Raw genomic sequence first — 16,360 nt, forward strand, 5'->3', positions numbered from 1 at the left:
CATTCCTCAAGCAATAAAAGAGTATTTTAATAGTGCAGTGGGCTTAAAACAAGGGAAGCCAGGTTTAATTCCCTTTACAACTCCTTGTGACCTCCACAGACAAATCACTTAACCCTCCAATGCCTCAGGAACAGAGAAGATGTCTGTAGATAAACTTACACAATCTGCTCTGGTTGTTAGTACATCACATGCATTACACTTAACCTTGTCCTCCTAAACTGTTCTGTATCGAGCACTCGACATCAGGTAGCCTGTAACTTGGGACTCCAGAGCTAGTAGCATTTTCAAGATATCCATAAGTCAGATTAAGTTGTATGCAATGAAGAGTGTTATGGCATCCTTTGTGTCACCAGGGCTTAGCAAATTTCTTCTCAAACATCATTCACACTTTTCTTTCTGCATATTGGCCTTTTGGAGTGTGGAATTCATATATTGAAGGTCATGCACTCACATGAACCTCTGACCTCTCTCTCTCTCAGGACCACACCACTTTCCATGGACAATGCAGCTTATCCTTTTGTTGCCTATTCTGGGATTCCAGCTATGTCTTTCAGCTTTCAAAAGGTAAGATTTTCTTCTGATTGAACCTGGCTTGTGGGATAGGGGGAATGGGGTGAAAATGCCGTTTTAGCTTAGGTGACAAGCTATATCTTAATTTCTAATTACCTTGTAAAATAACTAAAGTTTCCACTGCCTGAAATGAATTTGTAGCCGTCCAGCAGTAGTATGTCCAAGAGTGACGATCTCAATCAGGTGTAATACAATGACATGGAAATGACCAGCTAAACCAACTAAAACAACCTGATCTGTTCATACGCAGCTGGTAATGAGGGCCATGTCCCATGTGCACATCAGTGAGTACAGGCTATCTTCATAAAGTAACATATGCCCCAATAAGACTTTTTTTTTTAAGCAACAGAATTGTAGTTAAATACCAAGTGGCATATGAAAACCCACAAGTAATCTTACAAGGTGATGTGATAGCTCTTCACAGCAATTTTGTTTTGTAGCAAAAAGCGCTGGTAAATTACCACAGACCTCTGGTTTTAGTGACTTGTGTTTGTTTAAACATTCTACTCTTTCATTGTAGTCTGTGCCTTGAAGAATAGATCAAATGATATTGGGATAAAAGGAGTACTGCCTACTTCAATTAAGAAGCCTTTCTGTTTTCAGGACAGTTATCCTTATGGTTACCTGAACACAGACTGGGATACTTTTGATAACCTGAGGTCGTATGTGAGAGATCTGAACGGCATGTGCTTTGCAGCCGCTAATGTGGCTGCTCAGATGGCGATTCGACTGACGCACGATCATGAGCTGCCTTTGGACTATGAGAGTTACAACACAGAGCTACTTAATTTCGTCAGAGAGCTTCTTAAACACAAACAAGCAGTAACTGTAAGAATTTAATAGTTATGAGGCCTTTTTTTGTCAGCTTGGGCTAATGTTTCATCTTTTGTGCAAGTTTATTTTGTGATGCCTCAAAAGAAAAATGTTGAGAAAGATGCTTACTTACTAAATTTATTCTGTCCCATCTAAATTTTTCAGTCTTTGTTACTTTCTGCACTTGATATTAAACCTTTTACGTTTTATATTTCTACTAAATCTGATTCTGCCTAAAAGAATCTGAAAACTCAGAAGTGATTGGCTTGTACTGAGACTGGTGTAGCCAGTCTCCCCCCCCCCCCCCCCCACACACACTTTTTTTAGTTTTTTGGTTTTTTTTTTTAATTTAAAAAGCTGTACCACAAAAGCTCAAGCCTCCATGCTGCACACATGCTTCTATTCCTTTCTCTCCTCTCTTCTACCTTCCAAAGTATTTAGATCAATGCTGTCTTGTTAAAATGTTTATTTTTATTTTTTATTTTTCCTCTAACTCTACTTTTCACTTCTCTATTACCCTCCAGGTACTTTAGTTAGATTGTGAGCCTTCGGGACAGTAAGGGAATTTTTCAAGTACCTTTCTTATTTCTAATCTTAATGTATATTTTCTGTAAACCGCTTAGAACCTAACGGATGTAGCGGTATATAAGAAATGAATTACATTACATTACACAATATAGACTTCAGCTGTGCTAGATGCCTTTCACCTCTGATTTCTTAAGCTCTCAGTGACCTGGGTGAAGGAAGAGAAAATGGCAGAATTTTCTTAGTCTACAGCCTGTTCTTGACCAAACTTCTGAGACTTACAGGACCAACACAACCACTGGGTGTAGACTGGGGCAGCATCACAGCAGTTGATATCTAGCCATTATGGCAAGCTTGGATGCTTGAAGCCCTGTGCTGACCAAGTCTTCTGTAGACATGCTGGCACCAGTGCTGATGGGCTAGAGCAGAGTGAAGTTGCTGATGGGGAACAGGATGGGACATGTGTCCACCACCTTGCCCTATCTCCACTCCCTGAGGTGGCCGACATAATGAAAAGGAAGGGCTGGACAAAGGGGGTGGGGGGATAGGGGTCCTTGAGTCACCCCTTGAAGGTGGAGTTGTATGGCTGAAGGTTTACCTAGGGTGTGAAAATGCATACCGCCCCTATGCACACCTACACCTGGCTCAAGTGCAAGCCTACCCTCCCAGTTGAGTACCCTCCAATCTATGCTATGTGCAACATGATCAATGCTTAAAAAAGAAAACCAAAAACTTTCTGCAAGCAGCAGAGCTGCGGACACCTTCCAAATACATTCTAAGAATTGCTTTCATCTCTCTTCTGTCTAGGGTATGGGGCTGGATTTTCAGTGGATATTTTCTGCCCGTGGTGACTTTAATAGAGCCACAGCTGCATTAAAGAATGACCTCCAGAATACTGACATGAGCAACAGGCTCGTGTGTCAAAAAATGAATGACCGTATCATGAGGGTAAGTAAGGTCAGCCCTGTTCATAGCAGGGTGGTTCTAAAAGCTATATACAGATGAACCTGAAGAGCTTAATGCCAGATACTGTACCATATTTCCCCTTATATAGCCCGTGGCCTATACATGGATTTTAACAAACCCATGTATGGGGGGGCAGCCTATGTATTGATTTTTGAATCATCCCCCACCCTCAGTACCTTTTTCAGAGCCCCCTCGCTGCACAGCTTGAATCTCCAGCAGTGCAGGGCAGCCGCGATCTCTTCGGCATCTGGCCTGCCTTGCACCCCTGGAGATTCGAGCTGTGCGCCGTCCAACGAGGGGGTTTTGAAAGAGGTAGCGGGGGATGATTGAAAAAGGCAGGGGAGGTACCAGAAGATAAGCCTAATACCAGCAGTCTGCTCCCGCGGCGGCCCCTAGGTCAAAGACCAGCGCCCTAACTGAGACTTAGCCCTACCTGAGTATGTTCTGGTTCAGCAGGAACTTGTCTAACTTTGTCTTGAATCCCTGGAGGGTGTTTTCCACCACACTCTGGGTGAAGAAGAACTTCCTTACGTTCGTACAAAATCTATCCCCTTTTAACTTTAGAGAGTACCCTCTCATTCTCCCTACCTTGGGGCTACTCTGCCTGGGAGAGAATGCAGAACAAGGGTGGACTGCAAGACAAACTTCAGGTGTACCTGATGAGTCAGCCTGCTTTGTGTTACTGAGGCTTGAAGTTCATTCCTCTAGGAGCCTGTGCACAACCTGATTTTATTAGAGGCTTGAGTGTAGGCTGTGGGGGTGCCTGTATGAATCCCTTTGGGTTTCAGGGAACTGGCTCCATTTTATCCTCTCCCGTCATGCCACAAGGATTTGTGGGGGTTGAGCCTTCAGTTGGTTCTGGTCTGACTGGCAGTCTGAAGATTTCCAAGACTGGACTGTTCCACAGGGCATTGAGGCAAAGTTCTCTCCACGTCAGTCAGGCTGAAGCAAAGATGACACAGGCATGCAGCAGCAGTATTTTGAGTACAACCCATTATTCCCTATGGGGAAAATCAGGGTGCGGGGTTGAAAGTTGACTTTAATGTAGGGGTCTCAAAGTCCCTTGAGGGCTGCAATCCAGTCGGGTTTTCAGGATTTCCCCAATGAATATGCATGAGATTTATGTGCATGCACTGCTTTCAATGCATATTCATTGGGGGAAAACCTGACTGGATTGTGGCCCTCAAGGAGGGATTTTGAGATCCCTGCTTTAAGAGTTCTTGGGGCCAGGGATTTGGTGCCCCTCAAACTCCTTTCCTCGAGTTAACTTTCAGGAGAGCGCCCACAGGCCATTTCTGGTGCAATTTCTTTCAGGTGGCGATCATCTGGATTTTTAAGAGATTCTTCAGCATCTCTCCAGACTGACACAGTTCATTGGGTAATAGCTCACCATGAACCAGCAGGTAGAGACTGAGACAAACTTCTTAGTTCTGCTTGGATATTCAGCAGACTGGTTAGACTAGAGCAGGGTGTCAAAGTCCCTCCTCGAGGGTTGCAATCCAGTCGGGTTTTCAGGATTTCCCTAATGAATATGGATGAGATCTATTAGCATACAATGAAAGCAGTGCTTGTAAATAGATCTCATGCATATTCATTGGGGAAATCCTAAAAACCTGACTGGATTGCAGCCCTCGAGGAGGGACTTTGACACCCCTGGACTAGAGGGAAGTACAGCTATTGGTATTATAGCCTAAGTTGTTTTTTGTCCCCACCTGCTGGTCATGGTGAGCTATTACCCATCAGTGAACTGTACCGGTCTGGAGAGTCTAAAAGAGAAAATTAGCAGGTAAGAACCTAATTTCTCTTTCTCAACATAAAACTGTTAGCACTGGTGCATCTGAATGGATTTTTTTTGCAAACATTTGTGTTCTCAAATTCCTCGTGGTTAGAGCAGCAGTCTCGCAAGAGAAACCAGGGTTCCGATCTCACTGCCACTTTGAGTTCTTGAATAAACTGCTTAACTTCCATTGCCTGCAGGAGAACTTCCTTTGAATGACTACTGAAAAGATGTGAACCAAATGCAAAATATGTAAAATAAACCTGGGATTTTTGTTTTGGTTTTCTTAAGTGTCACAAATATCATTAACTTTGTCTTTCAGGTAGAACACCTGCTCCTATCCCCATATGTCTCTCCAAAAGATACTCCATTCCGTCATATTATCTACGGCCTAGGGAACCACACCCTGACTGCAATGCTGGATCACCTGAAGCTCTTCAAAACAGACCTGTTTGATGAAGGCCTCTTTAAAAATCAACTTGCCCTAGCCACTTGGACTATTCAGGGAGCTGCTAACACCCTGACTGGCAACATATGGGACATTGACAACGAGTTCTAGACAGCTAAATTACTACCACATTACGGTCTAATATAGGAATATGCATTTCCTGAATCAAAATTTCAAGTTCAGAATATTTCATACAGTTGGCCCAAAATCAGTTTTACAATTGGCTCTTGATATTTTTTTGCATAGACCTAACTAGTTCCAGCATTAAGACTGAGTACTTGGGAGGGGGGTAGACGCAACCCCCACATTCTACAACCCTTTGATTGGTGGTTTCATGTACAAAGTCTTGTTGAGCAAAATTATTACTTAATGTTTTGATACAGCTTTTATACCATAGGTTAAAGGTTTCTAGCCTTGCTCATAGAACGAGGGAGGTCTGTAGGAAGCCTTTTTTAAGCTCAGTTTGGTTCTGGTAGAGGAGAGATGCCTTTAAAGTTTTGTTAAGCCTCCTTTTATTTTTTGTAGGAGAGCCGTCATGTTCTGAAAATTCATTTAATACCTTTCAGGGGGTTTTCAGCTTTGACTTGGTGTTTTAAAGTGTTTTTGTTTTTTTTTTTGTTTTTTTTTGGGGGGGGGGGGTTCCTAAGCTGTAGCTTGATAAGTAGTTTAGTTTTTTTTTTTTGTTTTGTTTTGTTTTTTTTCTAAACATGATTTTGGTGCAGTTATCTAACTCTCCCGGGTTATGTGGATTTTGGGGGGTTCTCTCCATCTATGGCTCTGTGCTTAAGAGAATCCCTGGTATTTCTGCCCAAGACTTTTGGGAATGTAACTGACTTTGTACTGCTGTAACGCTTTGGTGCTGGGAGTCATCTCTTGATTTGTGAAATTGCAGATCATAACCCCAAAACTTGAAGACTCCAGCAAGTTAACATTTTAGACTTTGCTGAAGAGAGAGATTTTTCTTTAGGCCAAAAGAATGTATACAACCTTTTGGAAGACAATCTCTAGTGTTACTGAGATTTTTGTTAATTTATTTATCAGTGACAGAGTTCACTATAAATTGTGTTATTTTTTTATATGGGTAATTATCGGAAGCAGTGCCTTCCATAATTGACGGTTATACTGTCGGATTTCAGTGAAAAGCAGCATCTGCTATTAAGTAACATGATACTGGAGTTTCTGCATTCAGTAACCAGTTAGAATTCAAAAATGAGCTTTAATCGTGGTTTGCCTTATATTTTATACCAGTGCTTGTGAGCCTGGTAAACTGAGGAATGAATTGAAACTGGAAGAATTTAACTTATAAAATGAAGCAAGAGCCCTATTAACTCCTTGGGAAAACCTAATTTGAAGATACACATTTACAATTTATAAACAAACTTAACCAGGTAGAGCTGGGTGTTGAGCTTATTGAATTGCTGTACCTTTGTACATCTAGACTGGTAGACCAGGCCGTTTTTATATTTTAAAAAGTCCATGGTCTAATCCTTTACAAATAGATAGCAAGAGGCCGACCAGTACCATCAACTGCCGTATGGACAACCAAGGTTCAGTTCTAGTTTTAGATTCTTTTCTTGAAGTTAGCAGGTATTAGGGATGCTGCCCAAATGTTTACAGACGGGAGGGGACAGCGGCGGCAGCTAATTTGGAATGGTGACACCTGTTTGGCTGACTTTAGGGTCCACAATGCCTGGGCTCCCAACCAAGGACACATCGTAATGACCCTAAGTAAATTTTGAATTAGGAGAAAAATCCCCAGATCCTGTAAATAAGAGATTCTCGTACCACAACCCAGCCATGGTTCTGACTTTTAAAACTAAAAGCTCAAGAGTAGTTCTTTTGGCCCATACACTAAAAAATGATGTATATGGCAAGTAGTGAAAACATCCACCTGTGGTGGGTTTTTTTTGTTTTGTTTAAATCTTGGCAACAGCCACGAGCAGGACCAGTTCAGCCCTGCATACATATGAACAGGCTCGGGCAATTGCAAGAGCTTCTCGGATGTCTTCAAAAGCATACTGAGCTGCTGGGTCGGGTGTTGCTGCTAGTCCTTGCTTTCCTGAAACTTCTTTTTTTTTTTTTTGTCACCTTTTGGTAAATCCGCCTATATCTATTTGGCAGCCTTCTGCTAGCTATTAAGTTTTGCTGCTAATGGCTCTAGAATTTTGCTGGAGATAATTACTAGATTGCAAACCAAAATGAATCTGTTAAATCTGAATTATGCCTTTTTTTGCTTTTGGCATTTTTGTATTGGGCCCAGATCCTCAAGGGAACACATTGGGGTAGGAGGAGTTACCTCTATCTGCCTAGAATCCAGAAGTCAAACTGTCTTTCAGCTCCAGCTAAAGATGGACTTTTAAATGCTAAGCAAGATTGAATGCAGAACTTCAGTTGCGTTAAGTATCATGAGACCTGACTTATTATCGGAAGCAGTGTCTTCCATAATGAAATAAAAAACTAGGTAGTTTTTGTCTACCAAGGTGTTCATATCGGAGGCAGTGACCTCCATATCTCACACTGAGGGTGTTCGTAATTATCGGGGACAGTGTTCCCCATAATTTTATTGTCATGCTAAGGTACTTCAAAGCATACAAATAGTTAGTATCTAACATGGATTTGCAATGCACTCTCTAAATCTGTTCTGTTCTACTGGGCACCTTTTGTCTGGGTTTTTTTGAGCTGTTCAATAGCACTTATAGATGTAGCTCTTCTTTTTCGGGATAGTTTTATGTTACTCTGCTTTGTCAGTAGGGTTTAGCACTTGGTCTGTTTCACACTATTCTGAATGTGTTTCATTTTCTGCAGAAAGTTGCAGGTGATCTGTGTTGCTTTGTTAATTTGATTTCTACTAATCGGAGCTCGCTGCTTGGTGTGAGTAATGCTTCTTTCTGCAGGTCTGTGTATTAGTTCAATCCTTGATTCCATAGTAGGAGGGTCCTGTGGCATCCTTTAGCACTTATCTGTGTACAAGTATTTAGGGGTTTTTTCTTAAATACAAGCCCTTCTCCAAGTTTTGCTGTAGAACATTATGGCATTTAGTTCTGTATGACAATTTTGGAGCTGGGTGCAGATGATTAAAACGTGTGGCCAAACAGTAGTAAGTCCACATCCCTGGTCATAAAATAGTGTCAGACTGGATGATGGTACAAAGCAGGGATTCAGATGCAGTCTTTTCCACTTAAAAAACAAACGGCACAAGGTGTGTTTGAGCTGGCTTTGGACTTTGCCTTAAAGAATTAACTTACAAGTCAAGCTGGATTCTCTGATCAAGTTTTGAGCATAATTCGTGGGAGGGCTGCAGAGCCAGGGTATGCCGTGATCCTTCTTTTTACTGTCTGAGGTTTGTGTGCATGCTTTCTAGGTTTAATTTTGCTTATGTCTGTTTCATATTACCGTCCAAGCCAATGTTAAATTCTTTCACTAAAAACATCTACAGCCCTTGTATGTGAATTTGACCTTTAGGTATTTACAGTATGGCACAGCGTTGCCTTTCAACTTGCATGGAGAACTTTGCTAGTAGACGTGTGAATGTAATTCAAAGCTACACTGTCCTTTTTTTTCCATTTTGTACTTCACAGCAGGAAGCAGGCAGATGTTCAGTGAAGCAGTTTTGTTTGCTTTTCAATCTTGAAATATACACGTGAGCCTGTGCAGTAGCTTAGCTGCTTCATTTAAAGCTATGTTGCATACCTGTACTGAAATTGTCATATTAACCTAGAACCTTCTTGTATCTGCAGTGCACTCCAATAAATCCTGTATGTTAAGTAGTGTCGGTTACTGAAATGTCTCTTCCTAACATCCTGAATGGCTTTCTAAACCAGCATCTCATCTAACTTGGCTATACATAAGCCAGTTTGAACAAGTGGAAGAACCCTGTAGAGCATGGATGATGGAATTCTTTCCAACTATAGGAGGGAGGGGCTTGAATGGACAAATACTGTTAAATTGGCAAGAGTTAATGAAACAGCAACCATTAATGTGTTTGAAATCTGTTGTTAATGTGGCAATATCAAAGGATGGAAGGGTGCTATAGTTCCATGGGCATAAATAAGAACATAAGAATAGCCTTATTGGCCATCTAGTCCAGCAGCCTGTCCGCACGGTGGCTAAAAGCCAAGTAGTAGCAGCATTCCATTATCAGAATTAGCAAGATTCCGGAACTCTAAAGAGTGGAACATTCCATGCGGAAACCCCAAAGAGTGGTAACATTCCATTTGACTGATCCAGGGCAAGCAGTGGTTTCCACCATGTGTTTTCCAATAACAGACTATGGGACTTTTCCTCCAGGAACTTGTTCAAACCTTTCTTAAAACCAGCTACGCAATCAGCTACAAACCTGCTACAACTTCTGGCAATGCGGTCCAGAGCTTAGCTAGTCTATGAGTGAAAAAAAATTTCCTCCTATTGGTTTTAAAAGTATTTCCCTGTAACTTCGAGTGTGCCCTAGTCTTTGTAATTTTTGACGAGAGTGAAAAATTGTTCTACTCCACTCCAGCATGGTGTAGACTTCAATCATATCTCCCCTCGGCTGTCTCTTGGGCAGTGCACAGCAGCCATTAAAACTGTAGATCGTTGAATCGATGGATTTCACATTAGAATTAACAAACCACTGTAAATTCTCCTTAGGCCTTGCTTATCAGGGCTAGGGCTACAGTGGCATTTGGAGCATCCTCATGCAAGTGTTTGTGAGAGGAGGAGCCTGGAGACACAGCTTTATGGCAGTAGTAGTTCAAGCAGTGGTGCGCCCTTCCCCTTATGTTCCTGTGCCATACCTCCTTTAAATCTTCAAGTGGGCGTAGCTTTTTGCGGCCTGCTCGCGTTGATGTTGGCTTTCCCTTTGTCACTGTTACTACTTGGGACCCACAACCAGGAAGTGACTTTGGAGGGGAGCCAGGCCGGTGCAAGCAGCAAGCTGATAGAGTTGCTCATGTTAGTGAACATTTAAAGAGGTCCTGGGGGGGGGGGGGATGATGCCAGTACCCTCACCAAGATGGCTCCTGGGGAGGTCATATTGTGCCAAAACTTTAGAACATTTTACTTTAAATGAACAAGAGCTTAAATAGTTCATCTTTTTGTACAAGTTCAGTTTCCATCCCTATTGCCTCACCACACACACATCCCAATCACATGACTAGCAAACCTTCCAGTTCTGCAGAGTTTGGACTCTTAGGCCCAAATTCTACAAACAGTGTCCTACAGCTGTCTAACCAACCAATCGGGATTCACATTTTTTTTTTAAAAATGCTCCCCAGACAGGCTGCCTACATTGGAGGTGCCTCTGGGAGCCTAGGGAGGCCCACATGGCCTCCTACTTTCACCTAAGTCTAGCCGTGGGCGTGGTTTGCCCTGGAAGTCGCCTTAGGTGAACCTAGGTCATACGCATCTCCCTTGTAGAGCAGGAGATGCATACAATTTAGGCCAGCATTGTAAGTAGACGTGGCTGCTACACATATTGCAGCAAGGGATCTCCCCAAATGAACGCGCAGGAGGGATACCCAGTCCCTCCTGCCCAGATCCCGTACCTGACCCTGATGATCGCCAGCGGGAGAGTGCCCAACCCATCCTGCTGGAAGACCCCTCCCCACCCCCCACCCAACCTTAATAATTGGCCGGTCGGGTCTTCCTGCCTCCATTGAAATAAGGTGGGCCTGCCCCTTCCTGGTGCATTGTGGGATGCACTGGGGAGGGGCCTAAGGCTCTGCCCACATGCATACCACAATGCTCCGGGCAGGGGCAGGCCCGCCTCATTTCGATGGGCGGGTGGGCTGGACAGTAGGCAGATAATCCTAATTGATTGGAAAAATAATTTGTTCAACTGATCATACAACATGCAATTATATAAACAAACTGCTAGTAGTTGGTATATACAATAATTAAGACCTCAAATACCCAAGATACTACTTGTACTTGTTTCATGTCCTTACTGGGGTGACATGTTCATCATCGGTCTTGTTTAATGCATCTAAGTGGTGCTATAAATGGTTTAAGGAGGAGCACTTAGCTTATAGCCCAATGGCTACCCAACCGTTTCCCTGGCATGTTTCCTCGGGCCATTGCTCTTCTCCTCAGTGTTATTTTTTTTAAACACTGTTAAATGAGCTCTACCTGCACCACTTAGATGTGTTAGAGTATAGCCTGCATTAAATAACAAGACCAATGATGAACATGTCACCCCAGTAAGGACACGAAACAAGTACAAGTAGTGTCTTGAGTATTTGAGGTCTTGGTATATACAATAATTAACTGCAAGCAATTTGTTCATATATAATTGCATGTTGTATGGCCAGTAGGCAGACCCGTCCATCCAACTTTTAAGGTTAGGGGGTTCTTGCTGGGGGGGGGGGGGGGGGGGTTCTTTGTGGGGAGGGTCTTCCCAGCAGGAGGGGTTGGGCAATCATCCTGCCTTGTGGAGGGGGGGGGGGGGTGAAAGACTCACGGCCACTATACTTATTGCAGCAGTGAGATCCCTTGCTGCCATCAGTGTAGTGGCCACATCTACAATAACCCGATTCTGTAACATGGTTGTCGGTTACAGAATCGAGTTTATTTTAGGCAGCCTTAGGCCTGGTTTGATATAGGATGCCGTCTGCTTCTCAGATGGACATCCTATCCAGAATCTGGGTGTTATAGCCCTAGACTAAATTACCAATTTGTAATCTCAGCCCAAACCATCCCAATCCATTCCCCCCTTCAAAGGATGAAAAAAACCCCACTAAAGGGAAATATCCTTGATTTTAAAACATGGCTTCTCGCTCTGGCCCTTCTAGAGTAGTATCTAATACTTGTATATTAAAAGGAAACCGTTTGCTCACTTGTAGACCAGAAGTAAATGTTCTGGCTCTCAGTATTTCTGAAACCCAGTTGCAGATTATACTTTTCAAAACACACATGACCAAATTAAAGTGCACACTACCTTCAAATACCAGATTCGGTGCCTTGAGGAAGAATCATTGTATAAGGGCTCTTCAAAAAGTTTCTACATTTATGTTTAAATATGTTTTATTCAATATCTCCAAAGCAAGGTGAGCTGGCTTGCCTGACATTATGACACATCCTCTTACTACTTCTCCTGCCTCGACTGTTTCTTGCAAAAAACATGGAATATGCAGAAACTTTTTGAACCCTAATATAAATGCTACTAATGTTTAAAGCCTTCACGGATGTATACATTTAACATGATTTATAGAAAGGAGGGCTATTGTGCTCTGGGTTGAGGGAATAAAATGACCTTGAAGCTATGCTTGCCAAGATGCAGCTGAAAGCAATACTCCATGGCATGCTACTGCTGAAATGGCCTGAAGAGGGAGCTGGAACACTTCTACAGTGGAAGGATAGTTTCTGCTTCAGAATCTGAATGCTGCTTTGGAATATTTGTTAATATTTTTACCTTAAAATTCAGTGTTTTTACTGTTAAAATTTGAGTTTGTGGGACCCAGGAATGGATTAATCCAGTTTCTATTATTTTCAATGGGAAAAATTGTCTTGGAACTCGAACAGGGTTCTGGAACGGATTAAGTTCCGATTCCAAGGTATCACTGTATTTTCAAAGCTGCTGTGAAATATTGGCTTTTAGGAGTGGTACCTTTAATTTTTAATGCACGTAAGGATTTCTTTAGCAGGTCATGGTTCTGTTCTTCTGAGTTTAAAATAAAGAATGACCTAGGGACATATTTGTCCTCGCAGGAACTCAATTTCCCCAGCCCGTCCCCCTGACTTCGGTTGCTGCTCCTTCCTCTTGCTCTTATGATTTTAATGTGTTTGAGGCTTGTGCAGATGAGGATAGAGCTTGTAGGAAGAGAGCAGAGATGGGAAAATTGATTAATTCCGGCAGGGATCTCTCAGGCAGAGAAAGAGATAATGGTTACTGTAGATGGGCCATTTGGCCTTTATCTGCCAGCTTGTTTCTATGTTGGGGAAAATTTTGTCCCTGTGTTATTTGCTAGTTTAAAAGCAAATAGACTTTTTTTTTTTTTAAGGTGGGACGTGTCCGGGGGTCCGGATGGCTTTTTAAAACCTGGCACTTTGTCTGAGTTTTGAAAAGCTTCCTCTCAAAATTCATGTCAGGAGGGGGCATCTGCATATGCATGCATGGATGAAATGCAGTGACATCATTTCGTCGCATGCGAGGGGGGATGACAGAATGGGGTGTGATACAGGCGCAACGGTGTGGAACGTGGGCCTATGGATGTGGGTCCAGATTTTCCTTCTGGAAAATCTGGTAACAGTAAAGGTAAATCTTGGGGAATGCCTGCCAGCTTTGTGAGAATTCCTTGTCTTTCTGGACAAAGTAATGACTATTCTGTAGGAAGCTTTTGAACCATTTGTATACTGTGCCCACTCTGCCTTGTGTGACAATGTTGAACTTCTGGCCTCATGTTGCTGCAAACTTGATAACACTCAAACTGCAGTCTTCTGTCAATTAAACCTCCTTTCAAATAGACTGTTTTGGGGTGAATCAATAAGGTAACAATCTAGCTATTGCCTTCACATCAAGTTTCAAGTTTATTTTTATTGATTAATCGCTTAATCAAATTCTAAGCGATGAACATTTAAAAAAAATAGTCAATAAGAAACAAACAGTACAGACTATAAATAATTACATTGGGTAAATTGCTAATACATATTTACATTACATAGGGTAAGATAGGTAATGCACCAAACCTGCTCACACCATGTCCTGAGGTTTCCTTTACACATTACATTTAATGAGACCAAAATCCAATTCCCACCTACACCCTGGCTTAGAGTAAGGTTCATTGCTATCAGATTGCCAAGATGAGGTGAATAAAAAGGGGCATTTTTTAATGACAGTATCCGGTAGATGATGCTATAGAACAGTGGTCTCAAACTCGCAGCCCGGGAGCCACATGCGGCCCGCCAGGTCCTATTTTGAGGCCCTCGGTATGTTTATCATAATCACAGTTCCTTGATCATATGTCTCTTTCGCTATAAATTGCAATATTATTATTAAGACTTAGCCGAAAAGAAAGACTTATAAACTAGAAAGAGTTTTACCTCATGCAAAATTGTCATTTCTTTAATAAGACATTAACTCTTTTTTTCTGAGGCCCTCCAAGTACCTCTTTCTCAAATCCAAAATGTAGCACTGCAAAGGGTTTGAGTTGGAGACCACTGCTATAGAACAAAGAAGCTAATTTGACTGCATGGATTCTTTTGTATGGGATATGAGTGTATTTTATATAATTTATTATGGGTGTTTTGTCTTCTGCTTTGAATAGACCTATCTTACCCTATGTAATGTAAATATGTATTAGCAATTTACCCAATGTAATTATTTATAGTCTGTACTGTTTGTTTCTTATTGACTATTTTTTTTAAATGTTCATCGCTTAGAATTTGATTAAGCGATTAATCAATAAAAATCAGGGTATCTGCAAAACTAACCTATTTGAAGATATTGCCCCTAAGCTCATCACTTGCTGTGGGACCTATCCAGAGAAAGTGGTTGGGGGGGGGGGAGGAGGAGGAGGAGGAGTCCCCAGACAGAGAAGGTGACATCTGGCCCAATAACATGATTTACTCGCTGGTATGGCTGGGCAGAGGCAAAGGTTATGCTTTTTCTTCACCATTTTCTTTTCAGAACTTAGCCCTGACTTTCCCAAGAGAAATGCTATTTACCAATGTCAACAGGAAAAAAAAAGGGGGAAATGTGATATTCTAGCTATCTTGCTAATCAAAGGGAGCAAAGAGTCAAGACCAAGTTAGACGTGAATTTAATCTACCTTAACCTGATATTTTGAAATGTTGCAGGCTCCTGCTCTCTCTTTCCTGCAGGTGGCAGTATTACAATACTTAACACCTGCAGGTGTCTTGTGCTTATCTATTTATGAAACTACAGGAAGGCCAAAAGAAAAGATAACCTATTCTCAAAACTGTTGTTCCTATGGCTAGAAGTGTGATTGTGCATAGAACTGATAAACTGTATATTGTGTCAATAGGAAATTAGCAAAAGACATTTTCAGTGCGGACAGGTTTAATTTATTGTACTCTTACTGTTCAGAAACAGGACATTTACAATGCTTTTCAGTAAAGTTCACATAATGCATCAGTGTAATGGCTGGAACAGGCAGCTGAGAGGTGCTCACTTCAGCCACGAAGCTGCAGGATTGAGTGGCAAGTCATGAAGAGGGAGAGAGAATGGAGAAGAGTTTGAAGCATCTGAAAGTGATTTGTTTAACTTCCCTTGAGTCCCTCCAGGACTCTCAGTGCTCGTGGAAAGTTTTGTCAGGGATAGTCTTCAGAGCAGAAAGGAAGATGTGTTTAAGCTGTAGCCCAAAAGGCAGAAGAGCTGAGGGGGAGGGGGCAGGACTGCATTAGAGAATAACATGGGGACAAATTTGTCCTCATCCCCACAGGAACTTGATTTCCTCATCCCATCTGTGTGAGGTCTGACACTACCCCTGCCCAATTCCCACACCAACCTTGGAACACTTAGGATTTTAAAGTGTTTGAGGCTTGTGCCGATGAGGACGGAGCTTAGGCATTGGTGGATGAGGCATTATGACAACCTCGGTCCTTCTACACCGGCATCCTTCAATGCAAGGCTTGAGGGTCAGTGGCTGGAAACCATCCCGTGTCATTCTTTAGTGTCTATCTCAACCTCAGTCCTTCTACACCAGCATCCTTCAATGCAAGGCTTGAGGGTCAGTGGCTGGAAACCATCCCGTGTCATTCTTTAGTGTCCATCTCAACCTCAGTCCTTCTACACCAGCATTCTTCAATGCAAGGCTTGAGGGTCAGTGGCTGGAAACCATCCCGTGCCATTCTTTAGTGTCCACCTCAACCTCGGTCCTTCTACACCAGCATCCTTCAATGCAAGGCTTGAGGGTCAGTGGCTGGAAACCAACCCGTGTCATTCTTTAGTGTCCACCTCAACCTCGGTCCTTCTACACCAGCATCCTTCAATGCAAGGCTTGAGGGTCAGTGGCAGGAAACCAACCCGTGTCATTCTTTAGTGTCTATCTCAACCTCAGTCCTTCTACACCAGCATTCTTCAATGCAAGGCTTGAGGGTCAGTGACTGAAAACCATCCCGTCTCATTTTTTAGCGTCCTTCTCAACCTGAGTCCTACACCAGCATTCTTCATTGCATTGAAGAATGCTGGTGTAGAAGGACTGAGGGTGAGATGGACACTAAAGAATGACATGGGATGGTTTCCTATAGTTAGCCGGGGCGATGGGGACAGTGCTGAATTTTGTCACCATATCATCACTCTCTCTCCTTCCTCAGGAAGGTACTAT

At 42.4% G+C, this 16,360-nt stretch overlaps 1 protein-coding gene across 2 annotated transcripts in view; it reads left to right on the forward strand.

Annotated features, from left to right (window-relative positions):
• Positions 1-8,869, forward strand: part of TFRC (transferrin receptor) — a 50,115-nt gene extending 41,246 nt beyond the window's left edge. For both annotated transcript variants that reach the window (XM_033958051.1, XM_033958052.1), the window contains exons 16-19: positions 480-564; positions 1,174-1,398; positions 2,716-2,856; positions 4,974-8,869. In XM_033958051.1, the coding sequence (XP_033813942.1) occupies positions 480-564; positions 1,174-1,398; positions 2,716-2,856; positions 4,974-5,210 (688 nt within the window). In that variant the 3' untranslated portion in view covers positions 5,211-8,869. The remainder of the gene's footprint in view (positions 1-479; positions 565-1,173; positions 1,399-2,715; positions 2,857-4,973) is intronic.
• Positions 8,870-16,360: the final 7,491 nt, after the last annotated feature.

This window comes from Geotrypetes seraphini, chromosome 9 (assembly GCF_902459505.1).
Source record: "Geotrypetes seraphini chromosome 9, aGeoSer1.1, whole genome shotgun sequence".
In the NCBI taxonomy this organism is placed as follows: Eukaryota; Metazoa; Chordata; class Amphibia; order Gymnophiona; family Dermophiidae; genus Geotrypetes; species Geotrypetes seraphini.